The 21,309-nt window shown below is 44.1% G+C and overlaps 1 protein-coding gene across 5 annotated transcripts; it reads left to right on the top strand.

The window, feature by feature from the left end:
- The first annotated feature begins 3,894 nt into the window (after positions 1 to 3,894).
- LOC110528997 (protein timeless homolog) lies at positions 3,895 to 18,097 on the top strand. Of its 5 annotated transcripts, none has more exons than XM_036983815.1 (22): positions 3,895 to 4,266; positions 7,260 to 7,316; positions 7,501 to 7,607; positions 7,873 to 8,026; positions 8,288 to 8,392; positions 8,495 to 8,557; positions 8,703 to 8,804; positions 9,117 to 9,217; positions 9,491 to 9,570; positions 9,745 to 9,892; positions 10,015 to 10,279; positions 14,121 to 14,261; positions 14,370 to 14,437; positions 14,576 to 14,699; positions 14,878 to 14,960; positions 15,211 to 15,372; positions 15,523 to 15,732; positions 15,915 to 15,983; positions 16,140 to 16,276; positions 16,773 to 16,989; positions 17,343 to 17,388; positions 17,489 to 18,097. In XM_036983815.1, the coding sequence occupies exons 11-16, from the start codon at positions 10,263 to 10,265 to the stop codon at positions 15,339 to 15,341; spliced, it is 564 nt and encodes a 187-aa protein (XP_036839710.1). In that variant the 5' UTR covers positions 3,895 to 4,266; positions 7,260 to 7,316; positions 7,501 to 7,607; positions 7,873 to 8,026; positions 8,288 to 8,392; positions 8,495 to 8,557; positions 8,703 to 8,804; positions 9,117 to 9,217; positions 9,491 to 9,570; positions 9,745 to 9,892; positions 10,015 to 10,262; the 3' UTR covers positions 15,342 to 15,372; positions 15,523 to 15,732; positions 15,915 to 15,983; positions 16,140 to 16,276; positions 16,773 to 16,989; positions 17,343 to 17,388; positions 17,489 to 18,097. The 5 variants fall into 5 exon arrangements, with proteins under 5 accessions (XP_036839710.1, XP_036839713.1, XP_036839712.1 ...); XM_036983818.1 differs by having other exon boundaries at positions 9,998 to 10,279; positions 15,550 to 15,732; XM_036983817.1 differs by having other exon boundaries at positions 9,998 to 10,279; positions 15,528 to 15,732.
- Positions 18,098 to 21,309: the final 3,212 nt, after the last annotated feature.

Below are 21,309 nucleotides of genomic sequence, written 5' to 3'. Positions count from 1 at the left end.
GTTTCTTGCTTTGCACTTAGGAACAGGGCATCATTGAAAGGAGTGATTTCTGGGGTAGCGTTGGGTGGAGTGTGGAGATGGCGCAATTGAAGGTAAAGATTCCTGGTGTTAGTGACACTGCCGTTTGGTGCATCGCAGACCCGGTGGGGAGCGTGGTAAAACAGAGGAGTCACTGTCAGTCCTTTTGAATCATTGTCTCTACCAGACAAAGTTATGTTAGGATAAATCAGTTATCCAGTTAGCGCTTTTGTGCCGAATCCACTGTGGTGTTTCAGGTGCAACATTTTATTGTCATGTCGCAGCAGTGGAGATTCAAAGATGTGGGAAGTGTGCAGGAGGGCATGAGACAGATTATTGTGTAGTTTCGGTGGATAAAATTGTGTGTGTTAACTGTAGGGGTGCCCATGTTGCTGGGGATCGGAAGTGTCCAGTGCGAGAGAGGCAGATTGAAGTGGCCAGAGTTCTGTTTCGTAAACGGCACAAATGCCACTAACACAGCATTTGTTTCTAGTCAGTTATATGACCGGGGTCTCATTCTATTTCTTCCCCCTCTGCTTTGTCTATTCTGTAAAGCTTCACTTACCACTTCTCAGTAGAGTTAATCCAGCTGTCAATTTGAAGGTCCTATATGACCCAGGTCAGCGGTGATGGTTACCTACTTACCTTCATGATTGTCTGATTAAAGATGCTGTCTGGGACCTTAATAAGCATTTAACAGATTTGTTACATATCATGCCGATTGCAAAAATCATATCATACGAAATGGATGATGTAGTACACAACTGTTCAAGTTTTTTGGGGACCAGTTTTGGTTTGTGAGTAGGGCTGTGACGATTACGGAATTTTGGGTAACAATTAATTGTCATGCAAATGCCCATGGTTATTGTCTTGTCATTTTTGTATAATTGTTGTTTTTTTAGCTTGTAAGGCATCTTTGAAAATGAGCTACGACATACCTAATGAATAGAACACAGCTTTGGTGACACCCCTCAAAAACAAATAGTTTTGACCACTTTTGGAAGTTAAAGTTCTCCTTCCACCCTTGCCGTGGTGCTCGTGAAAATATTACCAACTTTCCCCACTTTATGTAAAAAAAAAAGAAATGCTATTGGGATAATTTATACACTGCTCAAAAAAATAAAGGGAACACTTAAACAACACAATGTAACTCCAAGTCAATCACACTTCTGTGAAATCAAACTGTCCACTTAGGAAGCAACACTGATTGACAATAAATGTCATATGCTGTTGTGCAAATGGAATGGACAACAGGTGGAAATTATAGGCAATTAGCAAGACACCCCCAATAAAGGAGTGGTTCTGCAGGTGGTGACCACAGACCACTTCTCAGTTCCTATGCTTCCTGGCTGATGTTTTGGTCACTTCTGAATGCTGGCGGTGCTTTCACTCTAGTGGTAGCATGAGACGGAGTCTACAACCCACACAAGTGGCTCAGGAAGTGCAGCTCATCCAGAATGGCACATCAATGCGAGCTGTGGCAAGAAGGTTTGCTGTGTCTGTCGGCGTAGTGTCCAGAGCATGGAGGCGCTACCAGGAGACAGGCCAGTACATCAGGAGACGTGGAGGAGGCCGTAGGAGGGCAACAACCCAGCAGCAGGACCGCTACCTCTGCCTTTGTGCAAGGAGGAGCAGGAGGAGCACTGCCAGAGCCCTGCAAAATGACCTCCAGCAGGCCACAAATGTGCATGTGTCTGCTCAAACGGTCAGAAACAGACTCCATGAGGGTGGTATGAGGGCCTGACGTCCACAGGTGGGGGTTGTGCTTACAGCCCAACACCGTGCAGGACGTTTGGCATTTGCCAGAGAACACCAAGATTGGCAAATTCGCCACTGGCGCCCTGTGCTCTTCACAGATGAAAGCAGGTTCACACTGAGCACATATGACAGACGTGACAGAGTCTGGAGACGCCGTAGAGAACGTTCTGCTGCCTGCAACATCCTCCAGCATGACCGGTTTGGCGATGGGTCAGTCTTGGGATGGCATTTCTTTGGGAGGCCGCACAGCCCTCCATGTGCTCGCCAGAGGTAGTCTGACTGCCATTAGGTACCGAGATGCTCAGACCCCTTGTGAGACCATATGCTGGTGCAGTTGGCCCTGGGTTCCTCCTAATGCAAGACAATGCTAGACCTCATGTGGCTGGAGTGTGTCAGCAGTTCCTGCAAGAGGAAGGCATTGATGCTATGGACTGGCCTACCCGTTCCCCAGACCTGAATCCAATTGAGCACATCTGGGACATCATGTCTCGCTCCATCCACCAACGCCACGTTACACCACAGACTGTCCAGGAGTTGGATGCTTTAGTCCAGGTCTGGGAGGAGATCCCTCAGGAGACCATCCGCCACCTCATCAGGAGCATGCCCAGGCGTGGGAGGAAGGTCATACAGGCACGTGGAGGCCACACACACTACTGAGCCTAATTTTGACTTGTTTTAAGGACATTACATCAACGTTGGATCAGCCTGTAGTGTGGTTTTCCACTTTAATTTTGAGTGTGACTCCAAATCCAAACCTCCATGGGTTGATAAATTTGATTTCCATTGATAATTTGTTGTCAGCACATTCAACTATGTAAAGAAAAAAGTATTTAATAAGAATATTTCATTCATTCAGATCTAGGATGTGTTATTTTAGTGTTCCCTTTATTTTTTTGAGCAGTGTATCTACTTGAGTATGAAGTTGAATCCCCACTTCTCCTAAAATGAATGCATTAAGACGATTATTTTTTACATCAGGGTTGTCCATAATGGTTGGTTACACAATTGTGCCAGCTCTACTCGTGAGCACTACTTTCAAAACTACTAGCTGAAATTATACAAAAGCTCTGGAGCATCACATTTAGGGGAATTAGCTATAAAACGGCAAAGCATTGACATTGAATGGGTTAAGCCTTGTCTCCAATGTTCCCTTACATTTTTCTACAGCACTGAGTAAATTTCAGGTCTGCTGAGCACAAACTTGAATGTTGTAAAAATTCTATGCAACTTCCGGCACACGTTTACTGTGAAAGCTGAGGCTGTACCTGCTTTAAGTTAGTTTTAACAGTGGCCAAGTAGGCTACTGTGGCTATTTGATCACAATGTAGGCCTACCAGAGTGGCCTACCATCAAAAACAATGGAGAAAATGCATCCCATAACATGGCTACAATAGCAGCCAATATGTGGTGCCAATATAGCCTACTTTTGAAGAATAACATGCAGGGCTGCAGGGTAGCCTAGTGGTTAGAGCGTTGGACTAGTAACCAGAAGGTTGCAAGTTCAAACCCCTGAACTGATAAGGTACAAATTTGTCGTTCTGCCCCTGATCAGGCAGTTAACCCACTGTTCCTAGGCCATCATTGAAAATAAGAATTTGTTCCTAACTGACTTGCCTAGTTAAATAAAGGAATAAATACAAATCCAATTTTCCTTCAGACAAGGTGAATGAAAATGTTATTTGATGCAGTTTCCAAAATAAAATTCACCATTATTACAGAGAATAAGATACAGTATACATGCCTATTGGCTACATTACTTATTCGAGACGTCTCAAATTACAGCAAGCTCTTTAACCTGACTCACTTTTCGATGATGGCTGGTAATGCACACATTTTGTGCTCTTGTAGGAAGCAACCACTCCCCCCATCGTTGACTAGAAATTTGCAATAACTGGGCTATAACTCACTCTCTATAACTCACTCGCTAGCAAATAATATGAACAAATGTGCATAGGCAGTAACATGCGCAGCCCTCGATTTGATCTCAAAACAAGCACAAGTGACCTCATGCTGCAAACAGTCCAGTTGAATGGCACAGATCCATATATGGCAATGGCTATTTGCATATAGGACTACTGTAGCTCTGATTGGTTATAGCTCACCAGTCTGTGTAGAGTACTGGCCTGAGTCATGCCTATCAGTGCAATAGAATCCTACTCCAATGCATTCTGCTACAAAGAATCTCTTACACAGTTAGTTTTGCATAGTTTGTTTTGTTTCGGTATGTTACTTTGGAAGTGGCTAATATTGCGTTGATTCGATCACAATTCCCAGAGTAGAGTGAAATGTTGATAGTGTTAACTAAAGGGGAAAACACTAGAAAGTTGAGTCGCGTGCTTCTCTGAATGGGCTGATATTTCTTCTGAGCTGCAGTCTGGGGAGCCTGCTCGCCTGCACGGAGTTTAAATAGAACATTACTCGACTCCTTCACTCCCCCTGCTCTCATCTCCTACGCGGAGGAAAGTAGGTTAAAATCTCAGGGCATTATTGGTAAGTATCACAGGCTGCTTAGAGGTCTTGTGGCAAAATGAGAAGGAAGGAAGAGTGTGTTCTTTCTGTTCTTTGTGGAGGGCTGCTGCAGTGCCGGTGTTGTGCCGAAAATCTCCCCCTGCCAGAATTCCCCCTTCTAATTTCCTTAATTTTGTGGCTCGAGTCAAATAGTTTCTGTGACGCACATCAGAGTCAAATACTTTCTATAGAACAAACTCACGTTTGGGCAACCTAAATTAATAATTAATGTATGTATGTGTGTTATATTAAACATAGATGAGTAAAATGTTGGCAAGCAATGAACATTTCAGAACAACTATGGATGAATTATTATCCTTATACTTTCAAAAATACTCGTTGAATAAGACATGGGAGAGATTACGAATTTTGGCAAAGAGACTTATTTATAGACTAATACAAAATCAGTAGCGGATTTAGCTATGGGCTACATGGGCAGCCGCCTAGGACGGCATCTTGACGGGGGCTGCACGGGGCCCCCCGGGTGCTGGCGAGGGCGGGCGCTGGAGTGGGGGTTCGCCCAGGGCGCTATACAAGCTAGAACCGCCACATACACTTGAAACAAATAGCCAAACCAAAAACTACAGACAAAAATGCTTTCTGCTACTAAGATCAGTGAAATGTAGGCTAAACTGACAACGGAGTGAAGAGCAGAAATCTCAACTAGCAAGCATGTCGCAGCAATGAAGAACGCGAAGGGGGGGGGAGAATTCTGTCAGGGGGGAGATTTTTGGCACAACACCTGTATTATGACATGAGAGAATGAGATGTATCAGTTCATGTTCTGTTTGCAGTTATTAAGACTACATTTTTAGTCCTCATGATACTGTGTATTTGTGATGTTTTTTTCCCCAGTAGCTGACTGTGTTGGTGTCTAATTTGTGGTTGAGAGCCTTTATGCAACTTCTGGAAAAGTAATGCATGCAATGTGTGCAACATAGGAGAGTTGACATTTTGTTAGTAGTATACATTTGTGTAATCTCGTTTTTAAACTCTTGAGTTAAATATTCTTGGACTAGGTTATTGCAGTTTTATTCGGTTCATTTTCACCTAAACAATTAAGACTAAGTACACCCAATTTACTTTACACATATTGAGGTTGTAGGCTAATGGAAACATGGATTGGGCATTGGTACTCAATGTATGCCAGAAGGAACTTGGTTTGCTAGAAGGACTGGAGGTGTGAGTTTCTAGGTTCACCCATACCTGAGAACATTTAGGTTACGTGAAGTAAACATTGACTGCTTCTTGGAGATGTTGCCTAATAAATCAGTCTGTCATACCTTGGTTACACAGTCTGAAACAAAACACTGCAAACATGTGGAAAGTTACCTTTACAAGCCAGAAAGATTAATAAACCTAATTTGAACTTACTCTAACTGTTGCCTGTGCAGTTGGTTCTTTTATCGTTCAAAAAATTTGAGAGAATATCCACAGGGAAGTATTATTAAACCAACCTATTTAAAGTATTTTTCCTTCGTAGCTTGTTCTCCGTCTTTTTAAATAGGGAACCAATTTGTTTTCAGCACTTATTTCCATGACTGATCAAAAAAAATGATCATGGCTTTCTCTTGTTCCTCTGCAGCAGGCATATGTTTGGAACATCAAATCGCAATAAAATCAGAGCATCGAATCGCTTATAGATGCTTATATAAATGCTTATAGAATCGGGAAAATCATGATAATATCGTATTGTGAGTTCCCTGGCAATTCCCAGCCCTAACTGGCAGTGTGTCTCAGGTAAGAAAGGGTTAATTGGCATTAATGTCTTTGTACTAGAGCCTGTAAACTGAAGCAGGTCTGGGTGTGTGAATAAACCTAGAGGAGCTGATGGGAATCACATTTCAAGTAGTGTACCCCTTTGCATGCTCGTATAGTGTTAAAAGGGTGAAACTGTGAAGAATTTGTCCTCTTTCATATTTTTTTTCAACAATTATGACCATTAATAGTTGGCCTACATACCCAGGTTACACAGAGGCTGAAATAAAATCACTCTGTAAAATGGCCATAGTGCCTCTCTCACAATTCATAGGAGAGCAGGGATACATGCGGTTCTGTGTACAAAACAGAAGGCTGCTTCTCATCCAAACTATTTGCTCATGTTGTCCTAATGGTGTTACTGTCCTGTATACCTGAACTCAGTGACCCGCTGGCCTGATTAGATGAGGTCAGATGGTTAATGTCACTAGGTCCTGTAGTCTGGGCTAATTCTGGACCAGATCATTTAGCTGAAATTGTCCGTCTGTGTTTGATTTGATAGTAGGCCTTTCAACTGTCTACTTGGATCTTGTCATAGTAAAGGTGTGTGTGTTTTGAGAGGAAGCGATACAGACGTACAGCCAAGCAGCATGCTCACTGTGCTGCAATCTGCTACTAGGGTGGCAGGTAGCCTAGTGGCTAGAGCGTTGGGCCAGTAAGTGAAATGTTGCGGGTTCGAATACCCGAGCTGACATGGGGAGAAGTCTGTGCTAGGAACTTAACCCTAATTTTCTCCAGGGGCGCTGTACTTCTATGGCTGACCCTGTAAAACAACACATGTTACTGTGTGTATGTGACAATGCAGCATAATATTTAGCTCTGAAAAAATTACAGATTGCATTCCAGATTTTTTGCTCAATTATTGGCTAATTTTTGGTTGCAGTGGTTAGAGCGTTGGGCCAGTATCCAAAAGGTTGCTTGATCGAAGCCCTGAGCTGACAAGGTAAAATCTGTCATTCTGCTCCTGAACAAGGCAGCTAACCCACTGTTCCTAGGCCATTCTTGTAAATAAGAATTTGTTCTTAACTGACTTGCCTAGTTAAATTAAAAATGATACAACCAAAAAATAGATGGGTGGTAATTCCCAATAAAAAGTTCTAAAATCATGATTATTCCTTGTGGCTGTGACTTTGTAACAATGTTTAAAGTAAATTGTTGCTAGTGCATAGACTGGTAAAGGCCATGTAACAACGTCTCACTCTCTTTGTCTCCCACAGGTTTGAACGGCCTATGAGCTGGTGTCTGAAGACCTCAGCCTTGCTGTTGAATTCCAGGTAATTATTAACCAGTAAGCCTATAATTTCTCGCATTCAGTATTGTTTTTTTCTGTATACTATATTCACCTATAGTTTATTTATATTAGTGTTGGACTTCTAATCTTTACAGAACTATGTTAAGACTTCTTCCCCACCTCATTATAAGTGTCTCTTTCTCCATTTCCTGGTTGCTGTCTGTCAGATTGAGCATCGCCTCTCCCCTTGGCAGGCCAGTGATATATGGACTTGGACATGATGAACTGTGAGCTTTTGGCAACGTGCAGTGGCCTGGGGTAGCTGGAGGTCTAGGTGAGCTGCTACACACACTGGCTAACAACACTTGCTGGACTATAAACACAGTGCTGAAGGTAGTAATGTGTACTAGGACCCTGACTTGAATCGAAGTACTGTTTTTAGGGAAGATTTACAGTATATTTACTGTCAAATCAACTTAAATTACTTGTATTAATCTGAGCTAGGCCTAACTGCTCTAAATAAATAATGTAAATCCTGTATAGGGCTTTTATGCATACTGCATGGGTAACCTCTGACCCTGTGTGCGTGTCCCCTGTAGAGGGTGTGAAGGACCTGATCCGGTACCTGCAACATGAGGATGACACGCGGGACACCAGTCAGCAGCTGGGGGCGGGCTAGATCTTCCAGAATGACCTGCTGCCCATCATCACCCAGCACAGCCAGGACAAGGCCCTGTTTGATGCCTGCATCAGGTACATTACACAGCCTCAGTACAGGCCTGCAGGGACACTGGTATAGCATGAGAGGACCTGCCATGGACTAACCATAGTTGCTGTTAACACTGCTATATCTAAAAGATCTATAAGTGTTAAATGGCTAGAAAATGGAGGGTTTAACTTGTGTAGATGTCGTTAATCCCCAAACAAGTTGTAAGAAACCTGGATGGATATTGGATCCCGTGGAGTTGTTTTGGTTGGAGTGTGGTTCTAATGCCATCTCTGTTTCCACCACAGGCTCATGGTCAACCTTACCCAACCTGCTCTGCTAAAGTCCCAGATGACCCGACTGTCAGACATCACTTCCTGCAAGTGGTGTCCTATTTACAGGTTTACAAGGAGGTAGGAGGGGTGCCACTATTTGAGCCCACCCTAGTGGGGAAGAATGGAGGACTACGGTGTGAGCAGTATGATTGACTGTTCTCCCCATCTCTCCATCCTCAGACCTTTGCCAATGAGAAGGTGTTTGGAGTTCTGAGTTAAACCCTGTACAATCTGCTGCAACTAGTGAGTGTTGCACTTTCAGACCAACACCACAGAATGGCGTCCTCCACAAATAATATTTTCCAAAAAAGAGAGTGAGAAGCATTGGCCATGTGTTAAAAAATTCCCTCTCTCCCTCTATCTGCTTCTTCTCGCTCTCGTATCTCAGGACTGGGAGCAGAGGCAGGAGGAGGACAACCTGCTGAAAGAGAGGATTCTGCTGCTGGTCAGGAATGTACTGCCTGTCCCCGCTGACCTCTACGAGGAGAAGGTCAGAGTTCATTGTGTTAGGTCGTGCTGTGACCCCATTCAGTAAATTCCCAAGCAGCAGTTCATGCTGAGGATTTTAACCTTGGTCCATCACCATGGCTCGCTCATCAGAACAACACTCAATAATGTCTGGCATGTTGAATCATCTCAATCACTCACTGTATTGTCTCTCTCTTTCTCATTGTTTTACTATGCTTTCCTACTCCTCTCTCCCTTCTGTCTTTCTCTTGCTTCTCCTCTTTTCCTCTCCCTATCTCCCCATCTTCTATCCTTTTCTGCCTCCTCCCTCCTTTCTCCTCTGGTATGGCTGTAGAACGTGGACGATGATGTCAGTGTGCATGACAAGCTGCTGTGGGCTGAATGACCTGATCAAGTTCCTGGCCTCTGCGCAGAGCGAACAGCAGTGAAGCACAGGTGTGTTGGTCACCTCCCTCAAGTTTCAGAGACCATGTGAGACCAGAGAGAGACACACCTGGGCCCATATTCATAACATGTCTGAGTAGGATAGCTGAACTAGGACTAGGTACCTGTCCATGTAATCGTATGCATAATGTTCAAAAAGCCTGAGAATGAATTAATCAAACATTCCAGCTTCTGCTTCACCCAATATGGCTGCCCATACACAGCCCACAGAATAACTTTTTAACATTTTTTTTATTGATTCTAATTCTATGTTCTACCCTGCAGAGGCCAGAGCTCCTGGTGAGTGTGGGTCAGGCTCGTTCAGCTCAGGAGAAACAGAGAGACGCCCTCCAGAGAGGAACAAGGTAACTACACTGATCTCAGAGCAGTTATTGTCAGCGAGACATGCTCTTTAGAGGTAGATTGAATAAACAAACTGACCTCAGAGCAGTTAAAGAGAACAATATGTGTTCTAGAGAGAAGCCAGGTTAAAACCCCTGTGATTTGCATGCTTTCGTATTGCCTTTTCCTCTCCTTAGACACTCTCGCTTTGGAGGCTCCTATGTGGTTCAGGGACTCAAGTCGTGATCTACCACCGAGGCCTCCACAACATGAGTTTCAAATTCTGGAGACATGCCCCAAAGTCTTATTACCACGGAGCATTTAAAGCAGAAATAAACAATAAAGGTAAAAGCTATTTTAAGGAATGGGGGAAAAAAAACATGCTAAAATGTCAAGCAGTTGAATCTGTCGTTACTTGTTATCCTACCAATCCCTTGATATATGTCTTAGGTGGGGTTTTTTACTAGTTCAAGAACTACACCCACGATGAAGGCAAGGCGGCGGTGAGATGTGTGTCCAACCGAAAGCTGCACACTAGGGACACGGAGGGCATATGCCGCTCAGCCCTAAACGTGCGCCTCTTCCTGCGCGAGTTCTGTGTGGACTTTCTGGAGAACTGCTACAACCGCCTCATGTACCTGGTCAAGGTGATGAGAATGGGTCACAACACCTTGTGTGATGCCCCAAAAAAGCCTATCACACTGGATGATGCCTCATGATGCCCAAGACAGGGTGCGTCCCAATAATCTCTCCATCTTCCTGAAGTGTGCTACTCGTTCATTACTCACAAATTTAAAATCATTGTATTAATGTTGGAATGGGCTAGAGGGAGTTCTTTTTTTTGATTTAAGGGAAGTGACAAGTGCACACCTCAGGCAGAAAGTAAAGATTGTTGGTACTCACACACTGACTCGAATTTTGAAAGATTGAAAAGAACAAGGAACAATACAACACTGTGGTTCCAGTTCAATCCAAATAGATTAACTGGGTTTCCTGGCAAAGGCAACATTCCTCCTGCACAGCTAGAAGGCATGTTTGGATTTTTAAAAACTTTTCCCAGAAATTCAGTTGTGGTTTGAGGCCTGGTTTAACCACAGCAGCCACATTGCAGACTCAAATCAAATCAAACTTTATTTGCCACATGCTCTGAATACAACAAGTGTAGACTTTACTGTGAAATGCTTCCTTACAAGCCCTTAACCAACAGTGCAGTTCAAGAAGAAGAAGAAAATATTTACCAAGTAGGCTAAAATAAAAAGTAAAGTGTTACTTTACAAGGCAAGTGCCTTGCGAAAGTATTCGCCCCCCTTGAACTTTGCGACCTTTTGCCACATTTCAGGCTTCAAACATAAAGATATAAAACTGTATTTTTTTGTGAAAAATCAACAAGTGGGACACAATCATGAAGTGGAACGACATTTATTGGATATTTCAAACCTTTTTAACAAATCAAAAACTGAAAAATTGGGCGTGCAAAATTATTCAGCCCCTTTACTTTCAGTGCAGCAAACTCTCTCCAGAAGTTCAGTGAGGATCTCTGAATGATCCAATGTTGACCTAAATGACTAATGATGATAAATACAATCCACCTGTGTGTAATCAAGTCTCTGTATAAATGCACCTGCACTGTGATAGTCTCAGAGGTCCGTTAAAAGCGCAGAGAGCATCATGAAGAACAAGGAACACACCAGGCAGGTCCGAGATACTGTTGTGAAGAAGTTTAAAGCCGGATTTGGATACAAAAAGATTTCCCAAGCTTTAAACATCCCAAGGAGCACTGTGCAAGCGATAATATTGAAATGGAAGGCATATCAGACCACTGCAAATCTACCAAGACCTGGCCGTCCCTCTAAACTTTCAGCTCATACAAGGAGAAGACTGATCAGAGATGCAGCCAAGAGGCCCATGATCACTCTGGATGAACTGCAGAAATCTACAGCTGAGGTGGGAGACTCTGTCCATAGGACAACAATCAGTCGTATATTACACAAATCTGGCCTTTATGGAAGAGTGGCAAGGAAGAAAGACATTCTTAACAAGCCACCTGGGAGACACACCAAACATGTGGAAGAAGGTGCTCTGGTCAGATGAAACCAAAATTGAACTTTTTGGCAACAATGCAAAACGTTATGTTTGGCGTAAAAGCAACACAGCTGAACACATCATCCCCACTGTCAAACATAGTGGTGGCAGCATCATGGTTTGGGCCTGCTTTTCTTCAGCAGGGACAGGGAAGATGGTTAAAATTGATGGGAAGATGGATGGAGCCAAATACAGGACCATTCTGGAAGAAAACCTGATGGAGTCTGCAAAAGACCTGAGACTGGGACGGAGATTTGTCTTCCAACAAGACAATGATCCAAAACATAAAGCAAAATCTACAATGGAATGGTTCAAAAATAAACATATCCAGGTGTTAGAATGGCCAAGTCAAAGTCCAGACCTGAATCCAATCGAGAATCTGTGGAAAGAACTGAAAACTGCTGTTCACAAATGCTCTCCATCCAACCTCACTGAGCTCGAGCTGTTTTGCAAGGAGGAATGGGAAACAATTTCAGTCTCTCGATGTGCAAAACTGATAGAGACATACCCCAAGCGACTTACAGCTGTAATCGCAGCAAAAGGTGGCGCTACAAAGTATTAATTTAAGGGGACTGAATAATTTTGCACGCCCAATTTTTCAGTTTTTGATTTGTTAAAAAAGTTTGAAATATCCAATAAATGTCGTTCCACTTCATGATTGTGTCCCACTTGTTGTTGATTCTTCACAAAAACATATGTGTAAGAAGTACAGTTTTATATCTTTATGTTTGAAGCCTGAAATGTGGCAAAAGGTTCAAAGTTCAAGGGGGCCGAATACTTTCGCAAGGCACTGTATAACAATAACGAGGCTATATACAGGGGGCACCCGTACCGAGTCAGTGTGCAGGGGTACAGGCTAGTTGAGGTAATCTGTACATGTAGGTGGGGGCGAAGTGACTATGCATAGGTAACAAACAAACAGCGAGTAGAGCCTTTTGGTCCTAGATTTGGTGCTCCGGTACCGCTTGCCATGTGGTAGCAGAGAAAACCGTCTATAACTTGGGTGACTGGAGTCTCTGACAATTTTTTGGGCTTTCCTCTGACACTGCCTATTATATAGGTCCTGGTTGTCAGGAAGCTTGGCCTCAGTGATGTCCTGGGCCATTGGCACTACCCTCTGTAGCGCCTTATGGTCAGATGCCGAGCAGTTGCCATACCAGGCGGCGATGCAACTGCTCAGGATGCTCTCGATGGTGCAGCTATAGATCCTTTTGAGGATCTGGGGGCCCATGCCAAATCTATTCAGTCTCCTGAGGGGGAAAAGGTTTTATTGTGCCCTCTTCACGATTGTCTTGGTATGTTTGGACCATGATAGTTCGTTGGTGATGTGGACACCAAGGAACTTAACTCTCGACCCGCTCCACTACAGCCCCGTTGATGCTAAGTTGAACGCTTTCGACACCTTGTAGAGTCCAAGCCCTGACGAGGGCAAAAGGGGATGCAACTCAATATTAGGAAGGTGTTCCTAATGTTTAGTACACTGAGTATGCTTCCATATACTTTTTTATAACTGGCTCCCGGGTTACCTTCAGATGATGTTTGTGAGCGTCCTAGAGCAAAACCGACACGTACGTGTTTGTGCGAGTCATATCGGTGTGTAGCCAAAACTGTTCAGGCGCTACAGAAGTTTTTGTCTTGAGGTCTGACAAACACTGCTTGTTGTCACGCGGAGCGGAACAGGTGAACCCAAGAGCAGACTCTGACGAGGAGACTGGGATGAGGTAACCAAGGTATTGAAACACGGGGGGAAGATTGAGTGCAAGCCAGGGGAAGCTCGGGCGGGTTGCCGGAAACCAGGTGTAGAGGCTGAGGCTGGAGCGTGAGGTTTTGGGACAGGGTAAGCAGGTCCGGAGGGGAATCCAAGGGAGCATAGAGTGGGGAATCCAGGACAGAGTAGCAGGACTGACGAGAAGTCAGATTGGAGACATGGACCAGAGTCAGAGCGGGCTCAACTGTAGTGGAGATGAAAAACTCGTCAGGCAAGGGAAAACAGGAACAAATGGCTAGAAACATGGACTAACTGAGCAGAGATTATGATCTGGCAGTGTGGAAGTGGCAGGACTGAGTATTTGTAGAGGTCTTGATTATCGAACAGGTTGCAGCAGGTGGGGATCTGCTCTGACTCCAGCACACCTGTCTCCACCCACACAATCACACACACACACAGAGAGGGAGAGAGCACTGGGGGAGTGGCGGCTGGTCAAGGAGACACAGGATGAGCACTAGAGGGCATGGCAGGAGCAGATGTGACACTAGTAGCTCGTCCACCTTCCACCGCAGATGCGGAAGGCTGCCATTGGCGGATGCAGTGGATTGAGCCCATGCAAAAAAGATCTCTAGCTTAAACAGACAGATTTTTTTTATTATGCTAATTAAATTTACATGGGGACATCGACTCTAGGGGGTTAAGGACTATTATACAAGGACTATTGTACAAGGCACAAGGACTATTATACAATTACAAGTTCATTTTTTCCTCTTCCTCCTACAGGAGCTGGTACCCTTTGCTAAGTTTGCTGAACCGATTCCTTGCCCTGGTGGCCAAAAACAAGGCCTACGTAGAGCTGCTCTTCTGGAAGCGTGTGGGAGCTGTACGTGAGATGACAGAAGGCTACAGCAAGCCTGAAGGAGGGTGTGTGTATGTTCCTGGGTGTCAATGAAATAAGTGTGTCGCATTTACTATGCGCTTTTCAAGGTTTCCATTTTTAAAAGTAATTTATTGTTCTCATGTTTGTTTCAGAAAGGGGTCCAAGAAGAAAGCAAAATGGAGGCGCTGTGAACACTACATGGAGCACCGTGACTCTGAAGGTAAACAAAGGGCACCACTCATTTTTAATTTCCTGACCTTTTTATCACCAATCATTTCATTTAACTGGTGTTTTATGGTAACCATTCCATTTAATATGCTTGTCCCATATTCTGTCCTTGAACTTTTGACTTTCACAGTGCCACACATTGTGGAGACTCTGCTGCCGCTGCTTAGCAACACCACCCATCAGCGTCAGCAAGTGGTGGCCCAGTTGGTGGCGATGGGGCTGGTGAATGGTGTCAAAGACCTGAAGAAACTGAGGTCAGTCAGTGTCTCTGGTGGCCATCATGTCTAGGCTACATCCTGTAACCTGCTAGCTTTAACCATTTGAGATTCTATGTTAATGTCTGTGGATGTAACATACTGTTTACATGTCAGTACTAGTTAGAGTATTGAAAGGACAACCTGACCAGTAACCTCTGATCTGACTTCCCTGAAGGAAAGGCACTCATATTGTCCTGTGGACAGAGGAACAGGAGGAAGAGCTACAGATGCTGTTTGAGGAGTTCAGAGACTCGGATGGTACGTTTTGAAGGTGTTCTTGATTCCGACGCTATACAATATAACCATGGTGATAAGGGGTTGCAGTATTCTTCATCTCCGTGGTGATAATGGTTGCAGACCTGGGTTAAATTGCTATTGGAAATCTTTCTGTTTGCCGCTCATTCTATTGGTTCCATTGTGCCAGGGAAGCTCAATCAAGCCCAGCTAAAGTATTTTGAAGTCAGATAGTATTTGAACCCAGTTCTGAGTGGTTGTTATATTTCTGTAGATGTGCTGGGAAACATCCTGAAGAAGTTGGCGGGTAAACGGTCCCGCGCCTGCCTGGTGGAAAAGCTGCTCAGCATGGGCCTAGTCCACGACCGATGGGAACTCCACAAGAAGAAGATGCCGCAACCCTAACGCTCCGGAGAAGAGCTCTAGGATTGGAATGGTGAGGGGAATTTATTTTGCATTTGTTGACTCTTATTGTATTGGGTGTCCAGTATAGAATAGGTTGGCAGTCTAGAAATGTCATAAAAGTAGCACTACTATTATGACTGATGAAAGTCAAAGTATTTGTGTGTAATCTGTTCAACTGAAGAACAGTTCCTGGCTGACCTCATGGCAGTCTAACAGAAGAGCCCATCCATGGGCTGAGATAATGATGATGCATTCCGGGAGAGCGAGGGGGAGGAGCAGGAGAGGCATGCTCAGGCAGCCAGACGGAGGCAAAGCAGGGTAGCAGAGCGGGAGAGCACGGTTGAGGAGAATGCCAGCTTGGGGACCATGGTGTACACTCTACGGCAGGAAGGTGAGAGCAGGGCATTCATGTTCATATTTTTACAGACTACCCCATCTAGGTATCAGTATGTTCTTTTCATTTTAACATTACACAACATCAAAGAAGATTTCCCATTGGCAAGAAGGCTACAAAACAGATTTTTTTTTCAACATTTGAAAAATGGTCCCTAAAGCTGTATTATTTTGTTACAGGTTTGTCAGGACCCCTGTTGTGGCTACAGAACTGCCTGAACAGAACAGCAGATGTCCGCGAGGAAGAAGGTGAGTGGAAATTCACGTAAAAAATGACAAAAAGTACTGGGGGAGGGGGACACTTAGTATGTATTCCTTTATCATTGTGAATTGCTGCATCTTTGAAGTGTGGTTGAGGACATTTGTGATTTATTGTGGCAGTTAATGTTCTATTTTCATCATCAGGCTTGTCTCAGCCTGTACCACCTGTCCCTCTGACAGAGGAGAATGAGGACGCAATGGAGAAAAGTAGCTTCCAGAGGTTACTACGGAAAATAGGGGTCCAAGCACAAATAGGGGTTTGAGTACCAGCCGATGAGCAGGTGGGATTTAGGCGGCAACTGGCTATATAAAAAAAAATAGATATATATATTTTTGTCTTACCCACATTAAATTGTAGGACTAAGTCCCAAAAGTATTTACTTAGTTAAAAGATGGAATCCGCAATAGGGGAAACTGACACTGTCGGCTCCATGGCCATGATCGTTTTTTTGTTGTTGAGCGGAGGTGAATGTCGCAATGCGCACCCAAAAATTGCAGTACATATTCTGCTGTTCTATTCCGCGTGCGTTCATTGATGTCCGAGAGAACAAACAGCATTGCTTGCAGTCACTTTGTTGTTGTATTATCACAAACGGACGTGGCAGTTTCACAATTAAGGATTCCAACTTTAAGGCAAGATACAGCTTATATGAGGCACTCAACTTTGAAAATGTTGCATTTATAAAAGGCATTGAAGTGATGTCTGTATTTTTCTAAACTTTGGCAGGCTTTCCCATAGACTACTGTATAGGTTATGTGTGTCTAATGATCGATTAGGAGTCGTTCTGGAGGATCCCAGCCAAGATGAACCCTTCCCAGTTAAGGGGATCCCCAACGGCAGGGGGAGAGAGGACGGAGCGGCCATCCCCAATGAGCCCCTTCCAGGAGCAGACGCAGGTGGAGGCAGACTCCCATGAGCAGAGAGCCCAGGCCCTCTGAGGCCTGCTGCTGGCCCACAAGAGACAATTGTGTTCTGCTGAGGCAGATGGCTAAGGTCAGCAGATTAAAGACATTGGATGTGTCTGAAATGGCACCCAATTCACTATATAGTGCACTACCTTTGACCAGAACCCTATGGGCTGTGTTCAAAAGTAGTGCAATAATGAATAGCCATTATCTCATACTCCATAGATAACTCTGAATTGTGGAGATCTCATAGAATTGATCCAAGGTTGTTGCTTAGTTAACCATAACTTTATTAGGGGATGTAATAAGTCCATCAAACTCTTCACAAATGTAAGGTTTTTTACTGATGCTGTTTTGTGTTACCAAAAATCTGAATATGATTAACTACTGTATATACGCAAACATCCACTTATATCTGACAAGCCAATTCTTTCTCTTCAGATTTCACACCTGTTGAGGATATAGATTCAGACAGTGCACCTCAGAGGTGAGAGTTCTCCATTCTGTACACAGTGTATTTCTAATGCAATATCATAGCGCTGCCTGTTTATTTTCTGACTGTTTTCTCCTCTCCTTGACCATCACAGATCTTCAGAGAATAAGAAGACCTCCAGCAAGAGAAGCAGAGTGCTGTTGTTGGACAGCGACGAGGATGGAGATACTGTGCTTTAACCTAATCATAATCTAGTCCTGTTAGTTTTACCCACAAACTAATTTGCCTTTGGCAAGAATGACAATGACTGGCGTTTGTTAAAGAAGAAACGGACTGGCATCCAGGCTACAAAATGATTAGTACGACATGTTTTGCTAACATTGCTGTCTCCTCTCCTGACAGTGGACTCCCTCACTCTGGAACTCGGGGCTGACAGGGCAGACGACAGAGGGTCTTGATTGACGATGAGCAAGATGATGATTAGAGAAGTCTTCAGTTTGATTAATTTTATTTATACACAGCTTTTCCACTTAGGTGCTCAGTGTTTTACATAGAAAGGGGGAAACTCAAACTCCTCCACCAATCTGAGGAATCCTGTTGGACCCAATATGATTGAAGCATCTTCTTACACAATGCCTCTACAGGGCTGTATGGGGACTGAGTATGGGGAAACATGGACCTTCACATACCAAATATTTCTGAGAAGGCAGTAAACAAGTCACCATAATTTGCAAAGAAATTCATAAAAAATGCTACAATGTGATTTTCTGGATTTTCTTTCTTATTTTGTCTGTCATAGTTGAAGTGTACCTATGATGAAAATTACAGGCCTCTCTCATCTTTTTAAGTGGGAGAACTTGCACAATTGGTGGCTGACTAAATACTTTTTTTGCCCCACTGTAAGTATTTGATCACCTACCAACCAGTAAGAATTCTGGCTCTCACAGACCTGTTAGTTTTTCTTGTTCTCCTCCTGTTCTCCACTCATTACCTGTATTAACTGCACCTGTTTGAACTCGTTACCTGTATAAAAGACACCTGTCCACACACTTAATCAAATAGACTCCAACCTCTCCACAATGGCCAAGACCAGAGAGCTGTGTAAGGACATCAGGGATAAAAGTGTAGACCTGCACAAGGCTGGGATGGGCTACAGGACAATAGGCAAGCAGCTTGGTGAGAAGGCAACAACTGTTAGCGCAATTATTAGAAAATGGAAGAAGTTCAAGATGATGGTCAATCACCCTCGGTCTGGGGCTCCATGCAAGATCTCACCTCGTGGGGCATCAATGATCATGAGGAAGGTGAGGGATCAGCCCAGAACTACACGGCAGGACCTGGTCAATGACCTGAAGAGAGCTGGGACCACAGTCTCAAAGAAAACCATTAGTAACACACTACGCCGTCATGGATTAAAATCCTGCAGCGCACGCAAGGTCCCCCTGCTCAAGCCAGCGCATGTCCAGGCCCGTCTGAAGTATGCCAATGACCATCTGGATGATCCAGAGGAGGAATGGGAGAAGGTCATGTGGTCTGATGAGACAAAAATAGAGCTTTTTGGTCTAAACTCCACTCGCTGTGCTTGGAGGAAGAAGAAGGATGAGTGCAACCCCAATAACACCATACCAACCGTGAAGCATGGAGGTGGAAACATCATTCTTTGGGGATGCTTTTCTGCAAAGGGGACAGGACGACTGCACTGTATTGAGGGGAGGATGGATGGGGCCATGTATCGCGAGATCTTTGCCAACAACCTCCTTCCCTCAATAAGAGCATTGAAGATGGGTCGTGACTGGGTCTTCCAGCATGACAACGACCCGAAACACACAGCCAGGGCAACTAAGGAGTGGCTCCGTAAGAAGCATCTCAAGGTCCTGGAGTGGCCTAGCCAGTCTCCTGACCTCAATAGAAAATCTTTGGAGGGAGCTGAAAGTCCGTATTGCCCAGCGACAACCCCGAAACCTGAAGGATCTGGAGAAGGTCTGTATGGAGGAGTGGGCCAAAATCCCTGCTGCAGTGTGTGCAAACCTGGTCAAGAACTACAGGAAACATATGATCTCTGTAATTGCTAACTGGGCATGTGACTGACTACCTGGTAGATGCTCTGACCTGGTGGTGGTAGACTGGGTCCTTGTGAAGTCCGACCACACTGACTCTGACTAGCAGCCTCAGGTAGGGAGCTGCTCTGGGGTCCGGTGGTGATGCAAGGTCTGGGGTCTGTTTGCCCCTGATCTGCCTGTTTGTGCTTCTTTAAAAATAAGTCTGTCTCTCTTTCTTTTCATGTTTAATTGACCCTATGCAAAAATAAGACAGTCTATGGTTAATCTAAGCATCCAATTACCCACGTTTAAATCCAATCTTAATTACAAATCCTCATTATTATAACTGTACCTTAAAATGAACTACCAGCCTAAATTACTAGTTAGATCTTGGCTAGCCCTACTCTGCAGCAAGTAACTGAGCTAGCTATAATTTCTTACACCTTTACGATAGAAACAGGCTATCTGTAAATTGTGGTAATCTTTTGAGTAACTTTAACAGATTGATAATAACAATTGTTCATTTTGAGTTCAAGTACGAAAATCTAACTGAGTTAATGGATTTTTTAATGGCATCGGACCGAGGCTCTGCATCTGTCCTCGTGCTCCTAGACCTTAGTGCTGCTTTTGATACCATCGATCACCACATTCTTTTGGAGAGATTGGAAACCCAAATTGGTCTACACGGACAAGTTCTGGCCTGGTTTAGATCTTATCTGTCGGAAAGATATCAGTTTGTCTCTGTGAATGGTTTGTCCTCTGACAAATCAACTGTAAATTTCGGTGTTCCTCAAGGTTCCGTTTTAGGACCACTATTGTATTCACTATATATTTTACCTCTTGGGGATGTTATTCGAAAACATAATGTTAACTTTCACTGCTATGCGGATGACACACAGCTGTACATCTCAATTAAACATGGTGAAGCCCCAAAATTGCCCTTGCTAGAAGAATGTGTTTCAGACATAAGGAAGTGGATGGCTGCAAACTTTCTACTTTTAAACTCGGACAAAACATAGATGCTTGTTCTAGGTCCCAAGAAACAAAGAGATCTTCTGTTGAATCTGACAATTAATCTTAATGGTTGTACAGTCGTCTCAAATAAAACTGTGAAGGACCTCGGCGTTACTCTGGACCCTGATCTCTCTTTTGAAGAACATATCAAGACCATTTCAAGGACAGCTTTTTTCCATCTACGTAACATTGCAAAAATCAGAAACGTTCTGTCCAAAAATGATGCAGAAAAATTAATCCATGCTTTTGTCACTTCTAGGTTAGACTACTGCAATGCTCTACTTTCCGGCTACCCGGATAAAGCACTAAATAAACTTCAGTTAGTGCTAAATACGGCTGCTAGAATCCTGACTAGAACCAAAAAATTTGATCATATTACTCTAGTGCTAGCCTCTCTACACTGGCTTCCTGTCAAAGCAAGGGCTGATTTCAAGGTTTTACTGCTAACCTACAAAGCATTACATGGGCTTGCTCCTACCTATCTCTCTGATTTGGTCCTGCCGTACATACCTACACGTACGCTACGGTCACAAGACGCAGGCCTCCTAATTGTCCCTAGAATTTTTAAGCAAACAGCTGGAGGCAGGGCTTTCTCCTATAGAGCTCCATTTTTATGGAACGGTCTGCCTACCCATGTCAGAGACGCAAACTCGGTCTCAACCTTTAAGTCTCTACTGAAGACTCATCTCTTCAGTGGGTCATATGATTGAGTGTAGTCTGGCCCAGGAGTGGGAGGGTGAACGGAAAGGCTCTGGAGCAACAGCCCTTGCTGTCTTTGCCTGGCCGGTTCCCCTCTTTCCACTGGGATTCTCTGCCTCTAACCCTATTACAGGGGCTGAGTCACTGGCTTTACTGGGGCTCTCTCATGCCGTCCCTGGAGGGGGTGCGTCACCTGAGTGGGTTGAGTCACTGATGTGGTCAT

The sequence above is a fragment of the Oncorhynchus mykiss genome, chromosome 7 (genome assembly GCF_013265735.2).
Source record: "Oncorhynchus mykiss isolate Arlee chromosome 7, USDA_OmykA_1.1, whole genome shotgun sequence".
Lineage (NCBI taxonomy): Eukaryota > Metazoa > Chordata > Actinopteri > Salmoniformes > Salmonidae > Oncorhynchus > Oncorhynchus mykiss.
This window is presented reverse-complemented; position numbering and strand designations above follow the sequence as displayed.

Excerpts from the sequence above, each read along its gene's own strand:
- LOC110528997 (XM_036983815.1), top strand. Across the intron at positions 14,262-14,369 it reads TACAGCAAGCCTGAAGGAGG|AAAGGGGTCCAAGAAGAAAG; the intron begins GTGTGTGTATGT and ends TGTTTGTTTCAG. Across the intron at positions 14,961-15,210 it reads GGAGTTCAGAGACTCGGATG|ATGTGCTGGGAAACATCCTG; the intron begins GTACGTTTTGAA and ends ATATTTCTGTAG.